Below are 21,790 nucleotides of genomic sequence, written 5' to 3'. Positions count from 1 at the left end.
GCCGCAGATCTAGTGTTGGAAGAAATGGAGGTTGACTCTTCACTTGTTACAGTGTTGAAGGGACTCTCATCCAAATGATCCAAGGGGGAAACAATCATGAGCTCAAGGTCAGTGTCTGCATAGGAGCTGGTCTCCATTTCATCTACCATGTGATCTATTGTTATAAAATGATGTTTAAGGGCTTCACTGGGACTAATCCTCTGCTCAGATTAAGATTAGGATACATTTATTTATCCCAAACACATGCACAGACAGGGTGTCAACTAAAAAGAGTAGCAACATGATGCAACCCAGTGACCAGATATCAACAGCTTCGGTCAAGGGGAGGCCCAACATGACTTCCGGAGCCCTGAATTGAGGATTCTGCACCAGATGTCCAAGTTCTGCATCACTCTCTGGAATGGCCAGACCAAAGTCAATCAGCCGGAGCTTGAATGGATGATCTCTGTGATTGACAAGCATCAGGTTGTCCACTTTGAAGTCTCCATGTATGATGCCAAGACCTTTGAGAGCTTCAAGACTTGACCAGTAGCTGGTGGAGCAAAGGGCGAATTTCATTGAGACTCAGGCAGATTCAGGCTTGGACTCTGATCACGAGACAGAAGTTTGGTGGTGATAGGACAATGCACAGTGGAGTTATGAGAACATCGTCTCCTTTGGCGAAGGATGAACCTTCGCCGTACCTCAATGTTTACACGGTTTGAGGAAATGTCCAATTCTGAGAGAGAGAGAGAGAGAGAAGAGAGAGAGAGGTCACCTTTGCAAGACATAAAGATTCCTTTGATCTTTGAACACTGACACTGCAGGAGTGAAGTTGTTTATTTACTGCTCAGCATCAAAGGATTCATGGTCCAGAACATCATGTTTTAATGGCGTGTAATCAAACTTTGACGCCACGCCACGGTCACAACGTGTGACGAAAATTCGATCCTTTAATAACTTTTTATTTTCATCTTGTTGCGATGACACTGATCTCAATTTGAAGTTGATCTGATGAAAGCCCTGGTAAAGTATATCAAAGTAAAAATGTGGAATATGGCCAAAATGGCAACTAAATGCAAAATAGCAGGCTTCCTGTACGTTTTTACAATTGCAATTTTTTTGAAGATCGGTCAATGTGAACATGTCATTTTGCGACGCTTTTTGAGAATTCCTCCAGAATACGAACATTTTCACCACTTTCTAACTTTCTGCCAATTTTGGTAAGAATTTGAGCATGTTAAAGCCCTCAAAAAGCCAATTATTTTGCCATAATAATAATATTAATAATAATCCTTACAATTTCAATAATTTCAAAGTGTCTCACCTGACCTTTGATGTCAGTAGTCAGGCCCTAAAAATGAATCCTACATATCCCAGCAGTTCATTTGAACTGAGTCTGAACTCATAACTAAGTGCTCTTGATTTGAATTGACGTTCGCTTAAGCGCATTATAATAACTGTTATTGATTAATGGTGACCCTGCACTGTTAATTGTACCAACTCCAGTAGCAAGTATGCTTTTCATCTCTCAACCATACCTCAGTCATCCCATACTGAGCCTGATATAATGCTCTGGCACACGTTCCTTCTGGAGGCTGGTTCTGGCTCAGCTGAAGTCCCTGGCATCCACTGACGGGAAATGATTAAACAGAGACGTTTGAATGTTGTGTTGCAAACAGGCAGATTGAGGCTCCCGAATGAATTGTGGCTGTGGCTGAGGGGTAGAGTGGTCGTCCTCCGACCAGAAGCTCGGTGGCTCAATCCTCAGTCTTCCCCATGTACTGAATCCCTTAATGGCCCCTCATAGATGTTGGATGCACTAACTGTACGTCGCTTAGGATAAAAGCGTCCGCCCAGTGACATGTAATGATGTAATCATGTAATTGATGAGCTCAGTGCTGTTTGTTCGGTGTTTGTTGGAGGAGTCCCGACAGGCCCTGACAGAGGAGCAGGTCGTTTGGGTTCTGCAGACCGAGTGATCCCATTCGCGGGACGGCGGTGTGCAGCTGTTCTGCTGTGTCACTGCTGAACATGTGTAGCTGCAGGGAAATATTCACTCTGACTTTTGTTGTAAATATTCTAGCTGCAATTGCATGTATTCAATACTTTGGTTGGTCTAAAGTAGGGTCTTTTCATATGTTTCATAAAATAACAAATACATTTAGATTTTTTCAGTCTGTTTTCTATCGTTGATAAACTTAAGTTTTATCCATTCATCCATCTATATCATATCGAAGATTCTTTAAAGGTTGTGGGAGAGCTGAAGCTGACATTGGGTGAGAGGCGGATTCACCCTGCACAGGTCGCCAATGTGTCACATAGCTATAAATATATTGTATATATATAAACATTCACCCTCACATACATACCTATGAGCAATGTAATGTATCTTTTTGTGGGCAGAAGCAGATGTGATATTTAATTATAACATATTAACATCTTGAAATCCATTTATTCGCTGATCTTCCTATTCATGTTATATTTATTCATCTCATTTCAACATAAAAAGAGGATTTCTTGTACGTAAATATCTTTTTTTTTTTAACTAAAGAGATAAAAAAAAAATGTCCAGCCTTCTTCTGCATATTCAACACTTTTGTTTTGGTTCCAAATAAAAAGGGACAGTTGGGAATTTGTACCTTAATGGAAAAATATCTCATGTCCATTAATCTAATGGGTTTGAACTAATGAACCGCTCTTAACCACTTGGACCAACAGTCTATTACATCTTGAAGGATGGAGGTTTCTGACACACCTAAAGATACAAGATGATTTGGCATTTTTTTGAAATCCTTTACAGAAAATACATCATTAGCTTCTTTGTCTGAGGTGGTTATATTTTCATCTGCGTTGTTTGTCCGACTGTTCGTTGGCAGGTTTACACAAAAATTACGGAAAAAAATCCTTAAGCTTAGTAGAAGGATGTTGTGTGAGTCAAGAACACATAACATTTTTGTGCAAATCCAGGATTTGATTTGTGTTGATTTGTCAGATGTTTATCTTGATGGAAAACAAATCAGACATGTTTAGGGGACCGATGTTAATCACTGTGAACAATTTGGTGCAGATCCACATAAAAATCAGCGTCTGGAGAATTTAAATGTAGGCTTTATGAAGAGTATAAGAGGTATGCTCTCTAATGGCCATTCTGACTTATATAAAGAACTTCACGTCATTGACCTAGGACCAATCAAACAAAAAAATACAGTATTATAAACATTGATTTGTCCTGCTGCACAGCTGTCAGCTAATTTAAAGTGTACAGTGTATAACTTTGCCTTTGGTTCACTCTGATACTGTGTGATATTTACTAGTTGTGTAAGATGTGCACATTTTGCCTATAGACAAATTTAGGCAGTGTAATAAATAGGTCATTAATCAGTAATTGATTATATAGGATGTTATATCACTGTAGCTGGGAGATGACTTTAAGTAACAATCTAGAATGGTTTAACAAATACCTCCGCAAAGGTCCAACAGTTCCCTTAAATTCAAACTGCACCAAATTTCATAAACGTGAAGATAGCCCTAAAAAAATATGCAGGAAAAATATTCCTGCATTCGGCCTCAAATCTTCTTCTTTGGTTCATGCCCCACACCTCGAAACGATTTCATGGAAATCAGCTGAGTAGTTTTTGTGTAATCCTGCTAACAAACAATCAGGAACATTCGGCCATGCATCAGACTAAAACATCCATATAAAAATGTATTTAGATGCATTTGTAACGAGATAGAAGTGGACAGATCTTTCAACTTCTTTTCCTGTAAAAACTGGATCCATACACTCACTGAGCAGCAGAGCTGGATTTATTTCACGCACTCTCCAAATCAACTGTTAACCACATTTAGCTGCTTCAATTCAATCTGCGTAAGAGCTCCCGTCTCTCTGTTCGCATGGAGGCTGAGAACAGTCCAGCAGCAGTGAAACAGGTGTCTAATGTATCCGGCTACATGGATCCTGTGCACGGTGCAGGACGAGGACAGTGCACAGGCACGGACAAAGACTGTTTTTTTTATTTTGAGAAAAAATGACATGCATTAATCAACGTTAAACAGAAATACATGAGGGAGAATGATTGAAAATGTTCCCTTCCTACTTTATAAATCATAGGCAGAAAAAACCCTCATGTTAGTCTTTTATTCATTGCCTTACATAGTTCAATGTAATTAGGGGGAAAAAAGACAAATTATTAGGTAATAATTTCCTGGAAGTTCATTCTGATATCAGAAATATACTGTGTTTTGTTTTCTCATTTCAAATTGGCCTTGAAATCAGGTCATTCATGCAAAGAAAGTAGAAATCCTTACTTCTAGTCGCCGGATGTTTGCAATTTCAGCCGTCCTTTTATTTTTGTGTGTGGTGTCCATCCAGTGGAGGGAACATGAAGATCTGCTCAGGTGTGACCGATCTCAGAAGAAGCTCCACCGAAATGAAAAAGCTCAGATTCATTGACCTGATAAAAAAACTCCTCACAATTGCAGCTTTACGAAGGTGGTGGTAAATAAAAGAGAGGGATGGAGGGTGGGGACAGGAATGTGGTGGTGGTGGTGGAGGAGGAACGTGCTGCTATTATGAGCACTTTATTTTCAATTAAGCCTTCTTGCATATACTGTGAGCTCAATTTAAGCTGTTTATTTTTGATGACTCGGGGCCTTCCTGGACTGGAAATTGACCGGTTAGCAAACGTCTGCAACTTTGGTGAAAGAGGGGAAGCGACTCTGTCATTGGGCAGCGGCAGAAAAACAAGAAAATAACGTATTATTTGATCAGACGGCAGCAGAAGAAAATCAATACTTTTTTACTGATAAAAGATGAAGGGAGTTTTCATTTTACTACAAATATGATCTGTTTCTAGGCCTCTGTTGTTTTGTTTTGATGAGTTTTTCCTCTTTTAGGTCAATCTTATGTGCTATATATGCAGTTTATTAATATTATAATAAATGAGCTGGAGGTTCCTATCCTATCCTCTGAATTTCCCACGGGATTCCTCTCCTTCCCTACAGAAGCAGTTTGGATTGGTTCATAGAGACAGCCTATATACCTATATAAGACCCTTGTATTTGACTGTTCTCCATCTTCACTCTGAGATCCTTAGGACTCTCGGTGTGTTGCAGAAAGCCCCTTATTAAATATACGTAGATAACGTTGGTGTTTCTAGCCTCTTGTATCTCCAGATTTCCATCACATTCATTAAATAAATATCTGAATATACAGATGGACGACATGACCTCTTCCAAACAGTGAAGCCAAAGCATCTTGATCACCACCAGGTGGCTGGCTGCAGTATAAATCCTGCCTCCTCCATGTTAGTAGATGGAACAAAAAGTCGAAGTACATGTTCATTTTTTTTTTTTAAAGATGGTTTCTGTCATTTTCAATAGGTTCTATCACACTGACGTTTTTTCCAAGAGATATATTTTTCTGGTGAGTTTGGTTCTAATAAGTGGTTTAAAATTAAAAACGGGGTATAACAACATGATTGACAGCTGAAACTAACTTGTGATTGGTCGAACACATGTATCAGTGTGTACCCCAGTCCGTATACTACTCTGGCCCCAAATGTGTGGGCAGCGTTTGTATAGCCAGCATATTTTAGCTTTATTTCTTTATAGTGGAAGGAAGCGGAGACGTATGGTCTATCTTTATTTACAGTCGGTGGAATAGACCTTGACAGACACATGAGCCACAGACACATGGGATAAAACTTTTGATTTGAATACTTTGAAGGTTTCTCAAGACAAAGGACTCGGAAGAGTCAAAAGTGATAAACTTCCCTCACTGGACCTTTTCTCGTGACACGTACACACCTCTCAGGTTTGGCACACACCCAACAACCTATAACTACATTATCCAACCGTCCCATTTATGTCTACTACCTAAAGACTGTGATGACTTTAATGCAATTCTCTGGCATCGCTCTGTCCAACATCAACCTGAGCTGTGGACTAATCAGCCGGAGAGAGGCGCTCCTGCACACGGTTACACCTCTGATCGATTTGCCAAGGAATCCATTTAGTACACTTTAATTTACGCTTCAATCTGATCCCTCCAGTTCCTGAAAAGCTTTTTACAGAGTGAGAGGAAGTCGACATAACTAAGAAGGATGAAAAGTGAGAGTGAGAGAACGGCAGTCTGTTACAGGATGTCTGGCTGAAAGGTGAGCGGCGTCCTTTCAAAACATGTTCTGCAGATGGATTGATGTGGTTCTTTATTTACAGTCTATGGGTTATATTTTTTTTGCAATGTCCCTGTTTGGTTGCTCCTTCCATGCTTGTTTACTGTTATGTTGCCCTTCGGTTCATTTACCCGAGTTAAAACACTATGAACTGTGGGTAATTCCTTTGGGCAAAGTCTGCATAAAGAGCTCAGAAAGTCTGCAAGAGATCCCACACACACACTTTGGATTTCACAGTGAGCTTTCACTCACTTACCAGGATGGTGCCCCAAAGTCTGAGTGTTTGAGGGGAGGCGATGGGACTGTGCCTCAGTGTCAGATGTAATGAAACTCTCTCCAGGTGTTCCTGACATATTGCATTCACAATCGCATGAGGTCACTGTGACCTTTACCTTTAACCTCCGAAATCGAATCAGTACATCTTTGAGTTGAAATTCCCCAAAGGCAGAGTCGAGATATCATGTTCAAGACATTTTTTGGTGACATTGACCTTTGACAACGAAAATAAAATCTGTTTATCTGTGACTCAAAGTTGGTATTTGTGCAAAAGTCGAAAGGATTCTCTCGAGGCGTTCTTAAGACAACACGGCAAATCTAGTTACCGCCCTCTGTCCAACCAACCAGTGCACTTTGTCTCCACACAACCTTTTTTCCAGACTCACAATATATGATGGTTGCTTCTAAAGGAATTCAATAAAAGCCATTGTGTATGTTTGGATGAACATACACTGACGTGTACGATTATAGTAAATAATTACAAGTTATAAATATGCTGTTTTCAGTTTAAGACTGTTTTTACTGAGGAATCCAGGAAGCTGATAAAAAGGTTCGTCATACATTTGTAAAGACAATCATCGGAAGTCCAATATTACCCTATTTTTCATGGTTCCTAGTTTATATTCCATTTTTGCATATATTGCTATCACATTGTTTCTTTGCTGCTGTAACAATTAACCCATTGTGGGACTAATAAAGGACCTTTATCTTATATCAGCTTAACAGCTTTTCATTTACAAAGAAATAGGAAGCCTCCTGTTGTGGTGGTCATATATCGAGGGGAAGTGAAGAGAGTTTAGTCATTTACCTTTGATTACTTATAAACTAAGTTAATGCTGCATCTGTTATTGTTTTACACCAAAGATAAAAACACTTTTACCAAAGCACCTACAGACCTACAAGCCCCATATTAATGTGTTGTTTACATAGACACTGAACACAGACATCGTATTTAAAGCTATAGGCAGGTTTATTCCCCAATGGGAGGTGGGAAGAGAATCTCAAACAGGGCAGAAACGTGCTGTGAGCAGAGTGTAGAAGAGCGCCTTCACATCCTTCAGTCCAAGTCAACGTTTGTGCCAAAGGGGAAGAAATTCCCTCCCGGAAGTTCCTGAGATATCCATTCCGAGAGAGGAATGCATGTCAGGTCACAGGAAACTTTGCATGTGCCACTCGTTTTCTCATCAGTTCTTGCTGTCCTGGGCTACTTCAGCCTGGATGAAACATTCACTTAAATGTTAACAGACGCGCGATTGGTCAACACCTTGAAGCCCTCTGCTCAACATTTGGAACCAAATAGTGTAACACTTTTTGAGAGCCTCAAGTGGAACTCTCTCCAGGTGTTTTTGCCATTTTGCATTCACAATATTATGATGTCAATGTGACCTTTGAAATCAAATCTAAACTCACTTCTGAGTCAACTGGGCAAAATCTAAAGAAATCCTCTAAAGGCCGACTCGAGATATCATGTTCGGAAGAGGCCAAGAAGATGTTTCTGTGAAGCCACCGTGAACTTTGAGCACCAATTTCTAATCGGTTCATCCGTTTGTCGAGGAATTCCTGTTTGATTTATTACCTTCTAAAAAGCACATGTTATTCACACTTTTAAGGCAAAACAATTATAAAGAACGACTTCATGAAGCTTTCCATGTTAGTTTCCTTTTATTGGTAATAGCATAATAATAAAGCTCAACAAGAGTCTTTTGCTTTATTGACATGAGTTGAATGTCAAATGAGATGTGCTCTGGTCCGTTACTGCCCACGGTTTTCTTTACATCGACACAACACACCAATGTCTCTGTGCGGATGAGGAACGTCTTCTTATTTTCCCTCGGTTATCAGGAAAAACGTTTGCGTTTAAACTCAAGCTCGTTTACGTTGATTTATCCCTTGAGGATTATTTAAAAAGCACAATGTTCATTCTAACAATCATGAAAATACGATTATAAACTTAACAACCCAGATGCATTTCATGTTCTTTAAGTTTTAAAACTGTTCAATAGAAAAGTTCACAACTATACTGATTGCATGGCTTTCGACAATTCTCCCTTCTCTTCACAATATCTAAAAATAATCTCTGGCTTTATTGTGAAACTCCTGAACACGTAAGCTCCTACACCTGTTTCTGAAATATATGTAAAAAAAAAAGAATTAACATGGCGTACGGATTAAGGTCAGTTAAGGTTAATTAGCTTCAAAGGCTAAAAAAAAGAAACTGTCCTTTTGACTGGGGAATGGAATCGTGACCATTTGATCCACTTGCACCAGGTTTTTAAAAATGAACATCCTAATAAATATAGAAAACACTATGAGGAATGCATAAATCATATCTATGAAGGATGACTGTAAATGAGATGCACAAGCAGCGACTAAACGTTTGACACATAGCCTTGCTGGTGAAGTTATTTTCTTTAGGATCAGGTTTGCATTTTTGATTCCTCTGGTCATCCTTTCAATACCTGAAGTTATCATCTGAGCTGTGTTTGAGAGGAGGACTACATGCCAGTGAACTGGAGATGGATCAAAACAGTTTGATCATGCTCTCTCTGGACTTGCCGACTCCGACCCACTTCACTGAAATGAGAGAAGAACAAAAAGAGGTGAGTGGGAGGTTTTGCCACGTTAAGAAACCTTTGGCCGGAGATCCTCTATTTATGATAAGTGTCTCTTTACAGACCTGGCACTTGCAGGAAGTTCTCGATGAAGCGAATGTAGTTTTGTGCCTTTGGCGGCAGCTCCTCGAAGCTCCGAGCCGCCTCAGTGCAGCATTCCCAGCCGGGCAGCGTCTCGTAGTCCACCGACACCTGCGTCAAAACGTCCATGTTGGCTGCAACACAGGCAGATCAATAACACTGAGTGACATAGGAGATGCTTTGGTTTTGATTCACTGTTAATGATTCATTAGAAGATGATTGGGAAAACAACATGCTGGGAAATTTACTTGTACACCCAGTCCATACACATGCAAGGATGACATTAATGTGGAACTTCCCCCATAAGCCGAAGGGCAGGAGGATGAGGAAAATCTATGAATGGTATATGATTTGGGGGTTTAGGGGTGTAGTTTCAGCATAGATTTGAAAATGAGTGCAGCATTCCAGATTCCCACTCAATAGCAGTTGCTGGTTGGGGGGGTGGGGGGGCTGCCCGCCTTTTAATGGAGGATGTCAGCTTTTTCGAATGTTTATATAAATATCATCATATAGAGACATTTCAAATGATTGACTTCTAGTAATCATTGTCCTGCCAGGTCTAAGACAATTTGAAACACAGAGACATTTTTAATCCATGTAGATCAAATGTTATAAATATGGTAATAAATGCGATATTAAAACCAGTCCTATTATTCTGTTTATAAGAAGAGTATCTCTGTAAATCAGAGTCAGGAAAAGAGCCACTTCATTAAACATCGAGTACACTGAGCAGAGACATTAAAAACTGGATTCAGTGAGCGTGCTGCTTGAAGCTGCTGCAGTGTCACATGGGGAAAGTTGTTTTTATCATCGTCTGGTTCATTAGCTGAAAACACAATTTGCTGAATCTGGCTCGACGAGCAGAGAAATGCTGAAGGTCTGCTGCAAAATAGATTTTCAAAAACCCTGAATGCTGCATTTCCTGCTCAAGAAAGCTGACCAATGTGGAATAACACATTAGGGAGCATTAAAACCACTGTATGGTCCTTCACTTGTGAGTGGCAGCTCTCAAAATATGAAAACACTTTTCACAGATGCTGTAGCTCTCCTTTGTTTATCGCTAACTGGCATTCTAACATTAAAACATTTGTGGACAAATAAACGTCAGAAAATGATATAGTATTTTAAATTACACAGGATTAAAATGTAAATTGATATAACTGAAAATTGTATATCCTTAAGAGTTTTGACTGGGGTCAGAAGGAGAGAAAAGTTATTAATAATAATGCTTATAATAATAACAAGCACATTTTTGTTAATAACTAAAGCAGCAGTGACATATTGGCAAGTTATTCTGTGTCTGAATACCTGACTACCTGATGATGAGCAGGCAAAGAGCAGATCTATGAAACATAGAAGCTTGAATAACTTACCAGGGAAACTTGGGAGAGGTTTTCCATCCACTTTGTAGGCCACACCCACTTTAATCTCAGTCAGCGTGTCCAAAATGTCCAACTTCGTCAGGGCAATTCTGCAAAAAAAAAAAAATCACTGTTTAAATCTCTGATAGAATTAACAGCAAAAACTCCAATTCTATCAGCAGGTGAAGACAAAGGTCTGAAGGTTAAGAGAGCAGAGACAAGTCGGGAAAAGTGTGGGAACACGTTAAATTAAAGCCTTCAGAGGGAGTTAGCTGCAAACTGTGTAGAGGGGACTTCACATGGAACAGCAGCACAACATCACCTTGGTATGAACCTGAAGAGAAAACATGTAGGAGCTCTGCTGCTGCTGCGTCCTCCTCTTCCCTCAGTCACTGGAGGATTGTAAACAACTTTCAGATTCATAAGGCAGAGATAATGTGCTGCTGTGTCATGTGAAATCAGCTTTACTTTGAGATTTAAACGGAAAAGAGCGAGAGAGCGACAGAGATTTCTCATTATAAATATCTACAATTCAGTTGAAATATTACATTATATTATCATCTTTAATTCCAGTTCAAGATATCGTTAATTTGCATGAATTTAGGAAAACTTAAGTGAAGTTTGAACTTCTTAGAATGATGTTGTAGAAATCATGAACTTGAAGTATGAATAGTTTTAGATTTTACAGGATTAAGTTGCTTTTCGAATAAACTGGTGGAAAGGGACAAATGTAGCTCTTGTCTTTTAAATCTAATTTATCGGGAATAATAAAAATAATTGGGAGTTGAAGTCATAGTTGTGTGATGGCTCCTTACGCAGAGAAGCCGTTGACCATGTGGGCGTATCTGACCAAAATCAGGTCCAGCCAACCACAACGCCTCCGTCTGCCCGTCGTCACACCAATCTCTCGGCCTCTGGACTGTAGCAGTGACCCAGTCTCCTGAAACACAAAGAAACACACTGTGAGCTGATTGGAGGAAAAAAACGACTTCTCATCAGCGATGTCAGCTGAGCAATAAGGTTTGGTACCGTTCACATTTGAACCAAAACCGGTTCCCATCTGTAATTTCCCCTGGTTCTTGACTTTCCTACAAAAAAATGAACGACCACACTCTTCTATGGTAAAACACTGAGCAGCTCCACCACAGTGGTTGGGTCTAAGCGTCTTTGTTAAGTGCATGAAGCGTCTGAATTTTTCCCTCAATAGCCCCACGAAAATAAAGCTACTGGCTGAGCATAATTTTTTTTAACCAGCCTAAATGCTACGTTGCCTTTTTGTGACACACTTGGTTCAGTATTGCACTGAGATAATAAGGTAGTGTGTTGAATACAACCTTAAGGAGGCCACGTTGTGAGTGTGTGCAACTCCCACACAGGCAGGACAGCAGCAGAGTGCCCATAAATTAAAAAGACTGTCTCTCAGTATAGTGTTTATTACTTGACCATTTTGGTTCAAACATTCCTGTTGCAGTGTCTATAGTCTTCACAAGATTTACTCGAATGAAAAATCTATCTACGCTTGGTGAATGTTTATTTCATGCATGTCTCTTGCAAACAAAATGTCTAGATTGCTACAAAATTTTAAACTTCTGGTTTTCATCTTGAGGTAAACAAAAAATGACATGAAACTAGGGATGCACCGATTTATCGGCCGAACATCGGTAGCGGCCGATATTCGCCTCGTTTACTGATATCGGCTTATCGGTAATAAACTTGACTTTCACCGATATCATTGGCCGATGTTCATATTTGTGGTAAAACCGCTGGGCACGTGCCGCGGCTGGGGGAGCAGTCGCTCCGTCGCCCTCCTCTCCGCGCCGCCAGAGGCTCAGTGTGCGGCACCGGGAGGTCCTCATCCGGTGGCACCTGACTGCGTCACTGGTGCGGGGGCTTTCTTTCTCTTGGACCGCGGGGCGGTGTCCATCGCCGGCGCGGAAGGCGGGCTGTTGGAGGGGACTGGGTACGCGGTCAGCGGCGGCCACTCTGGACGCGTGTCGGGCCCTTCTCGCGGATCACCTCAGCTACGGCGACCGCTGGGGGAACCCTCTGTTCGCGGGGGGGGGGCACCCTGCGGTGCGCCTCGGCTGGCGCCTAGCAGCTGACTGAGAACTGGTGCGGACCAGGGGAATCCGACTGTTTAATTAAAACAAGCATCGCGAAGGGCCACGGTGGGTGTTGATGCGATGTGATTTCGGCCCGACACTCAAAACAGGTCAAACTGAGGAGGGCTTGTTAAGTTATCTTGACTCACGCAGTGTAACTTGGTGTAAAAAGTATGAGCGTAGCGTCTGTTTAAGTACTTTATTCTCATGTGCACCGGCTCTATTCATCCGTCTCATGCACAGGTAACAAGGGAATTGACAACATACGTCATACACACAGAAGCCGTAACACCTCTAATAAACGGGCAATACTGCTACCGTAAATCAATGAGAAGAGCGTTCTCTATAATGATACTTTAACAGGGCTGTTTTAGACAGGGTAAAATGGTGCTGTTTTAAATTACCCTTGTGGTATTTTGACCAAAATATGTTACAGACATTTCATTAAGATCCCAAGGAACCATTTCAACTGGCGGTAAAATGGGCATAATATGTCTCTGTTAAATAAAGTTTAGTTAAATCAAAGATTGTTTCATAAATCTGATTCAATCTGTGCTCATTAAAAGATAAGAGTGATGAAGGGCTGAAATGTTTTTAAATAGTGCTTTCTAAATAATGATTTAATTATTTTTCTGGCACAAAAGGGTGAATGAATAACAACAAAAAGAAAATAAACAAATATCGGTATCGGCTATCGGCCAGATTGTTATTTTAAATATCGGTATCGGCCAAGAATTTCCATATCGGTGCATCCCTACATGAAACCTATTTTCCTGTTGACAAAAACATAAGAGACACTGAACCCCCTTTTTCCACTGGTCAAAAAAACCACGAACAGCCAAGAACACCTGGCTATTGTCCTCAATGGGAATGGATTCAATCTGCATTCACTCCAGGGTGAAATTACTCTGCAGTAGACACAAGTTTGTATCAGTTTTCGGCCCCGATAGCCAGTAGCGTTGGGAACGAGACACCCGCGTGAACGTGCTGATTTCGCAAGAGGAGGTGAGAGGGTGCCTCAGTCTTCAGCGTGTTCATGTCGGACATGAGACACCAGAAAAATACAAAATGGAAAGGCAGACTCCTTTACAGGCAATGGGAAAAGACAAGGAGTCAATGCGCTTTGTAAGCGGGATGCACCACGTTTAACTGCTAATTATGGTGTAAAAGTATGAAAGTGAATTTCTCTGGCAAGGCCCAACACGGCCCTTATGAAACCACATTTGAATTCAGATGATCTGGATTTCATGGGAATCTGCTCCAAAGTGCACACAGTGATAAATATCAGTCCCTAAACATGCCTGATTGTTTGAATTAAGAACCATTAACTACTCTTTAAGAAGTCAAGGGAAATGTTGCAGAACCTCCTATCTCACAATGTTAAAGAAAGTGATCTGCCCCCTTAAGGCTATTTAACACAAAGCTGCTGTTGAGCACCTGAGATGTCAAGTGTTATGGATCGAACATTAGTGATCTTACAGTTCCTTTCCATTGATCAGTACCCGATTCTGAACAGACCCTTTGCTGCTCCTTGTTTCTGCTCTCTCCCAATTCCACTTACCAATAAAGGCAAAATGGCCAAAAAATAAATATCCTTAAAAATAAAACAATAAAACAACTCACGTTATCCTGCTCTGTTGGAAAAGCACCTACGCCGACCCGAGTGGTGTAAGCTTTGACGACACCGTATACTCGGCCGACATATGATGGAGGCACGCCAAGGCCGGTGCATACTCCTCCCACGGTGCAGTTGGAGGACGTCACGAAAGGATATGTGCCTGAGCAAAGGAAACATCTGTTAACTAGAGTAGGCAGAAAAAAAAAACATCCATCCATCCATTCTCATACTCAATTCCACAAACCCCTTGTTGCTCACCAAAGTCGATATCCAGCAGAGCAGCGTTGGCTCCTTCCACCAGGATCTTCTTAGGGGATCCAGTCAGAGCCTTGTGCATGAAGTACACCCCATCGGTCACCAAAGGGCGCAGTCTCTTAGTAAATCCCTGAGAAAAACAAAGACAAGTTCATACACCAAACATGGACAATAAGAGATGTGATTTAAGTTCTCTAAAATGTGAACAAACCGGAATCATTCTCTCGTTTTCAAAGCTTCATTACAGTGACAATTACTTATATTAGACCATGTCACAGTAGAAAAAGCGGTGGAACTAATAACATTAATGGTGGCTCCATTTAACTCAAGTGTCACCGGTAAATTATGACAGTGTGACAGTAAACCCGCAACGCCCAACAACACAGCAGCCAAATGGAACGAAGCCATCATTTACATCTGTCTTCCTACATGACAAGATATCTTCTTTGAAAGAAAAAAAAAAAAACACAGAAAAAAAAACAGATGCGTTTTTTCAGTCCTGGCATAAACTGTACATGATGAACTGTCCTCACCTCCAGCTGCTTCAGTTCACTGTCAATGTCAACGTTGAGTTTTGGATACATTGTCAGGAAATGTTCTGCCAACAAACGAAACCTAGAGGGACGACAGAGTCTGTTTACAGAGGCTTGTTGAAGTCTATTTGTGCAGCTCCTCTGTATGTAAAACCACGGTCACTAAGCGAGTAGACAAGCTAGAGGGCTAGAAGTGTGGGATAGGTTTAGTCAGAGTAAGCATAGGATCTATACATTTCTATAACAGCATCACCTTCATAACATTATATACAGGATGTTATAATGTTGCCATGAAAGCAGGCTGCAGGCAGTTTTCACATGTACCATGGCCGGGTGTTGCCACCTGCTGGCAGGAGAAGGTACAGAATCTTAAAAGTCAAAGCAATGCGTTAAGAGGATAAAAACGACACTTTAAGAAAACTAACTTCTGCAGATATTGACAATTTGTTTATTGTACGAAGAAAAAAAGATACCAGATATCTCTCATGTCTCTAGTGTCACACCAACAAATCTAGAATTCGCCCCTTAAAATTTTATCTAAATGCTCTGTAGGAGCTGACCCCGAAAATCAGGAAAAGCTAAAAGATTTTGAAATATTAAACTTGATAGCACATTGACTCTGGCATCAGCCCTTATCACCAAAATGCATCCTCATCTGTCTTCTCTCTCTTATTGACCAACAGATATTTGTACACTCAATTTTTTGCGTTCCTAACATGTAAGAAACGTCATCAACATGCTCACTGACTTACAGGGAATCCCCAGAAGGGATCTTGTGCTGCATTTTCCAGAGTTTTAACTAGGCTGGAGAAACTTTGGAGAAAGTCCGGAGTCACCAACTCGGACATTTGCATTCTTCCTTTCAGTGTTATGTGTTATAGTACCTCATCCCATCTTAGACCACAAGTGTTCAGGAAACATTTAAAGAGGGAAAACTTTATAACCCTCACCCTGATGATGATGAGAATGAAAATACTCACTTGTCTTCAAAAGCCTTGAAATCTGATACGAGGTCACAGATTCGCAGACCGTTCCGAGCTGCTTTGGAGGAGTAAGCAGGACCGATACCCTTTTTTGTGGTTCCCAAACTGGAGAGCAAACAAAGACAAACATATCTTACTAGGGATGCACCGATATGGAAATTCGTGGCCGATACCGATATTTAAAATAACAATCTGGCCGATACCGATATTTGTTTTATTTTCTTTTTGTTGTTATTCATTCACCCTTTTGTGCCAGAAAAATAATTAAATCATTATTTAAAAAGCACTATTTAAAAAATGAAACAATCTTTGATTTAACTAAACTTTATTTAACAGAGACATATTATACCCATTTACCGCCAGTTGAAATGGTTCCTTGGGATCTAAATGAAATGACTAACATATTTTGGTCAAAATACCACAAGGATAATTTAAAACAGCACCTTTTTACCCTGTCTAACACAGCCCTGTTAAAGTATCATTACAGAGAACGCTCTTCTCATTGATTTACGGTAGCAGTATTGCCCGTTTATTAGATGTGTTACGGCTTCTGTGTGTATGACGTATGTTGTCAATTCCCTTGTTACCTGTGCATGAGACGGATGAATAGAGCCGGTGCACATGAGAATAAAATACTTAAACAGACGCTACGCTCATACTTTTTACGCCAAGTTACACTGCGTGAGTCAAGATAACTTAACAAGCCCTCCTCAGTTTGACCTGTTTTTAGTGTCGGGCAGAAATCACATCGCGTCAACACCCACCGTGGCCCTTCGCGATGCTTGTTTTAATTAAACAGTCGGATTCCCCTGGTCCGCACCAGTTCTCAGTCAGCTGCTAGGCGCAACGCAGGGTGCCCCCCCCGCGCGAACAGAGCGTTCCCCCAGCGGTCGCCGTAGCTGAGGTGATCCGCGAGAAGGGCCCGACACGCGTCCAGAGTGGCCGCCGCTGACCGCGTACCCAGTCCCCTCCAACGGCCCGCCTTCCGCGCCGGCGATGGACACCGCCCCGCGGTCCAAGAGAAAGAAAGCCCCCGCACCAGCGAAGCCGCCACCGGATGAGGACCTCCCGGTGCCGACTGCTCCCCCAGTCGCGGCACGTGCCCAGCGGTTTTACCACAAATATGAACATCGGCCAATGATATCGGTGAAAGTCAAGTTTATTACCGATAAGCCGATATCAGTAAACGAGGCGAATATCGGCCGCTACCGATGTTCGGCCGATAAATCGGTGCATCACTATATTTTACTATTTACTTAACAGAAACAAAGCTACTCACAGTTTAGAACAGTGTTGTAGAGAACATTATACTAAACATTTCACACAAATTAAGAGTTAAACATTACTTTTTCCCTTCTTGTTGCTGCCGCTGCTGCTCCTGGATTCCATCGACAGCTTGATGGAAGTTGAACACTAGAGGCAGAAAGGAGGGGGGGGGGCAAGTCAATAAGGTGACAAATCATATTCATGTTCAATTCAATCATTTCACATGAGAAAATGCTAACTCACCAATGTGGGCACGATCAGAAATTTTTAATCGCTCCTCCCAACCTTGTAATCCTGCAACAAACACAATAAATAGCTCATCACATGTTTACAAAACAAATTGTCTTCTACCTCATTCATCTGGGTGGTATTTGTCACCAGTATACACCATGTTCTCCGTCTAACAAATCCAAACACAACACTCCTTATACTGTTAAGACTTTCCCCAAATTGACTAATACATTAGATAATATTGCTGATCCGATCTTGGCCCCACACTAGGACAATCAGGTCGATTTGGTGTCCAATTTAACCCTACAGACAGTCATGGGTTTTTTTCCCCCGACTAGAGACTGATCTGAACAGATAATCTGGCCAAATAATGCTCCATGTTATGTCTTATTTTAAACCTTTGATCACGCGAGTTTAAGCAAGTTCCCAAGTCTCTAGAACACCCGCTGAGAAATTGTTTAAACATCAAGTGATTGGTCCTGCATCTCGAGTGACTCTTCAAAAGTACTGCATTCAAATAAATATAAAAGCGTCTTTTAAAATCAGTTTTTAATTTTGTGACACCACACATGCTGATACTAGGGCTGCAACAACGAATCGATAAAATCGATAAAAATCGATGACTAAAAGCGTTGCCAACGATTTTAGTCATCGATTCGTTGAGTCACGCGATTAATACGTCACTCGTAGGCGCAGAACTGTTTACTGACGCCGGCAGGTACATGCTTCATGCGCGCCCACAGCGAGCCTATTAGCGCTTTAGTGTTTGCGACCACTGCTTTTATTTTTGGACATAAAAGATGGCGGAGGGGGTTCGACCGAAATCATCCAAAGTGTGGGAGCACTTCACACTGCATAAAACTAAAAAGTGTGTTTGTTGCAATCTTTGCAAAAGCGAAATGGCGTGGCACGGAAGCACCACGGTAATGATACAACACCTCAAAAGAAAACATGTCGGAGTCATCCATGACGAGGAAGGGGGCTCGACAGCAGGGTAAGTCAATACAAAAGCTCACATTTATTCCGTTTTCAAGTAAGAACATGCAACATCTACTCTCTCTCGTTTGGTGTGTTAATGTATTCGTTATCCAGCTTTACAAGCATGAAACGTTTATTAAACTAACGTAAGCGTTAGTGTGTGTGTGTGTGTGTGTGTGTGTGTGTGTGTGTGTGTCGGGGTGTCTGTTATTTTATTTTTTTAAAGCACTTACAGCTTAATCTGTAAATTACTAAAAACGATCTTACTTACATAATAAACTTACATACTACATTTTACTTAAACCTCCATGAGTGAAAATAAATAAATAAATCATTATTATAAAAATGTGTATTGTCTGTAATTGATCTTTGGGTTACTTACTGGCCTCAACATAACAGTATTAATAACTAAAACAATGAGGCATATTAATTTTATTTAAATCGTGCTGTTTTACATACTTACTAATATTAACTTTGTCATTGCAGAAAAAAACAACCAACAATGAGTGGCTTCCTGATAACCGCGTTAATGTCAATGTTAATGTTCGAACAAATACAGTGTGGACAGATTGGTAGTTTGCATTTTTCTTTATTTTTTATAATTTATTTATTGTTCTAACAGAAAACCTCAGTTTGTTCACTTTATAAAAGAAAGTAGCCTTTTCATTTTTTGTATTTATATATACATATAAAAATGTATATCATACATTGTATTTTATTTTGTGTTCCATTTTTATTATTATTTAATATGACTTAATAGCTCAGGGACGTTGAAGCAATAACCTGTTATTTTTTCACTTTTCACTTCATTCTACTGTGAATTTATGTTCTGTTTTTATGTTCAGAAAGTAATGTTCAGTTTTTTAATAAAGATGCGGCAATTACAAATGTTTCTATTTTTATCCGATTCATCGATTAATCGAAAAAATAATTGACCGATTAATCGATTATTAAAATAATCGTTAGTTGCAGCCCTAGCTGATACCACTGCATCTCTCCTTACCTTTGCCTTTCTGCAGGTTCTTCTCCGCCTCCTCAAACAGACCAGGTAGGTGTATCACCACTCCGTTTCCTGTGATGCAAAAATGCAATCTTTAAAAATCCTGATGGTAAATTGTTTGATGCATTGCATGTAAAATAGGCCTTATGAGCAATATACTGTTAATGTTTTCCCAGAAGTGTTATTTATATAAACACAAGCTATCTTGTTGCCCATCACTTAAACTTGGGTTCCTTAAATGTTTCCTGTCTTTTTGGCAGTGAGAAAAACCTCACCACCAAAAAGAGGAAATGGAAAATTAAGAAATGACTTGCAATTTGGAAGGCGGTTACCATAGTTGCTGATTAGACTATAAAGTCATTTGGGAGGATGTAGTCTGTGGTGCTGTTTGAGTACACTGTTATTCTGGGAGGTGTTTGTGTTAATAACACCAGCCTCACATGTATGTGTTGCATTCATGTTACATGTTGCTGTGCCTGCAATCGTCATTCAAACAATGATCTATTTCATACACTGGACCCAAGAATATAGTCAGCTTTCAGGGTAAGGTGCAATGCAAGCTATAACTACAATGCCACAGAGAAGTACTGAGGAAATAAAATCCACAACCAGATAAACCAGCTGCCTCCGTGTTATTGGCGAGCTTTTGATTTTTAGTGCGTGTTTGAACACTATGTTATTGGCTGGTGGTTCCTTTGTGCTCTGATAAGTTCAGCAACAGTTGAAGCGTCCAAAATATATATACGTGCGAGTCCAGCACAAATCTACCCTCTCTGATAGTAAATAGTATGGACTAAATATTAGATAACAAAATGACCATAAAGTGGAACCTGCTGGATCAGATTCGATTCAGCGAATGTACTTTAAGTTTCAGGAAGACAGGATGGAGAATACGGCAGTAGTTTTTAGCTATGAGTGTCTAATTAATAATAGGTAGCTGTATGTGACTGCTCATTATGTCTAACTGTTACCATAAAACACTGGCCCTTCCTCAACAACTGACAGGACTATCTGCTGGGGCTGCTTTCAAGTCTGCGCCGATAATGATCATCTGTTCACATTTTATTGACATTTTATTGCTTTACTGGGCTCTTCATCTTCCCGTCTGTGTACAAAGAAAAGCACATGGGTGGAGTGTTACCGATGAAGGAGACAGCATTCTTGTTGAGCACTCCGCTGGGCAGCAGGTGGAAGTCGTACTCCACCTTGTCCACCACCACCGTGTGACCTGCATTGTTGCCCCCCTGCACACAGAGACACGGGAAGCAGTCAGATATGTGCCTGTGACCCACAACGCAGCAGAAACACAACCACCGAGCACCGCTTCACACACGTCCTGCTCTTACACAACACACGACGTGAACACTGTTTTGCAGGTGGCCCCCAGATAACACGCCTGTGTTCAGTGTCACATGGTGGACGCTGCAGAGGGAAAAACACTGGCTGCAGCCCGTCGGTTGCTTTCTTACGTAACACCGACTTCACACGATGGTCAGTGTTTACACAAGTGATTTACTGACATAATAACACGTAGCAGCCAGATGCGGGTTAGCATCCCGTGCTAGCACCAACTTCCACATCCGGGAGGTCAGACAAGGTTGTTGACGTCACAGGCAGGTTACGAATGCTTCACGGCGGCAAAGACTCCCGCGGAGCCTCCGCTACGTTCAGCGGACATTTTAAAAACAGCGATACAGGGAGAGAGAGCGTGTGAAATGTGAACTCCGCCGTGTGGTTCCCTCACCTGACACCTGCAGACGATATCCGCATCCATGGCGAGCAGGTCCACAACTTTCCCTTTGCCCTCGTCGCCCCACTGCGCCCCGAGCACCACGGTCACTTTGTTCTGCGGGTCCCGGGGGATGCGCAGCGACGGGTCCGGCTGCAGGGCGCTCTCCCGCGGCCGCTTCGGCTCCGGCTCCCCGTTCTGGGCGACGCTCTGTCTTTGGCCGTTCGCGCTCATGGTGCTGTAGGAGGAAGCCATGCTGCTCTGCTGCCTCTTCCGCTGCTGATGAGGAGGGGGACCGGAATACCGTTTTACCGCGTTTCTCTGCGTCACGGGAAGTGCTCATCGGCAGCTCCGCCTCTAGATGGCAGCGTTTCCTCTTTACTCTCCCTCATTTTGTTTAACCCTTTGATACACAAGCTATGCAAACCATAGATATATAAACCCTTGCACAACATGGTTAAATATTGGGTAATATACCGTATTGACCTACCATTTTATTTGACTGTTTCTTTGCTATATTTTTGGAAATAAATTTATTTCATCATTTAATATTCAAAGTATTCATTAAATATCTTGTTTTTGATTACAACAAATCCTTATTTTCATT

At 41.2% G+C, this 21,790-nt stretch overlaps 1 protein-coding gene and 1 long non-coding RNA gene across 2 annotated transcripts; both read right to left on the bottom strand.

The window, feature by feature from the left end:
• Window positions 1-341: 341 nt before the first annotated feature.
• Window positions 342-4,314, bottom strand: LOC128457656 (uncharacterized). The gene is made up of 3 exons (XR_008341954.1): window positions 4,291-4,314; window positions 1,521-1,611; window positions 342-718 (listed from the first exon to the last, which is right to left on the bottom strand). It is a non-coding gene; the product is annotated as an uncharacterized LOC128457656 (long non-coding RNA).
• Window positions 4,315-8,077: 3,763 nt separating this feature from the next.
• adssl (adenylosuccinate synthase, like) lies at window positions 8,078-21,453 on the bottom strand. Its single transcript, XM_053441696.1, has 13 exons — window positions 21,199-21,453; window positions 20,596-20,698; window positions 19,458-19,526; window positions 17,489-17,539; window positions 17,326-17,392; window positions 15,977-16,084; window positions 14,997-15,078; window positions 14,467-14,593; window positions 14,214-14,368; window positions 11,304-11,428; window positions 10,501-10,598; window positions 9,112-9,261; window positions 8,078-9,008 (listed from the first exon to the last, which is right to left on the bottom strand). Exons 1-13 carry the CDS (start codon window positions 21,436-21,438, stop codon window positions 8,956-8,958), a joined length of 1,428 nt encoding a protein of 475 aa, XP_053297671.1. The 5' UTR covers window positions 21,439-21,453; the 3' UTR covers window positions 8,078-8,955.
• Window positions 21,454-21,790: the final 337 nt, after the last annotated feature.

Source organism: Pleuronectes platessa, chromosome 15 (genome assembly GCF_947347685.1).
Source record: "Pleuronectes platessa chromosome 15, fPlePla1.1, whole genome shotgun sequence".
In the NCBI taxonomy this organism is placed as follows: Eukaryota; Metazoa; Chordata; class Actinopteri; order Pleuronectiformes; family Pleuronectidae; genus Pleuronectes; species Pleuronectes platessa.
This window is presented reverse-complemented; position numbering and strand designations above follow the sequence as displayed.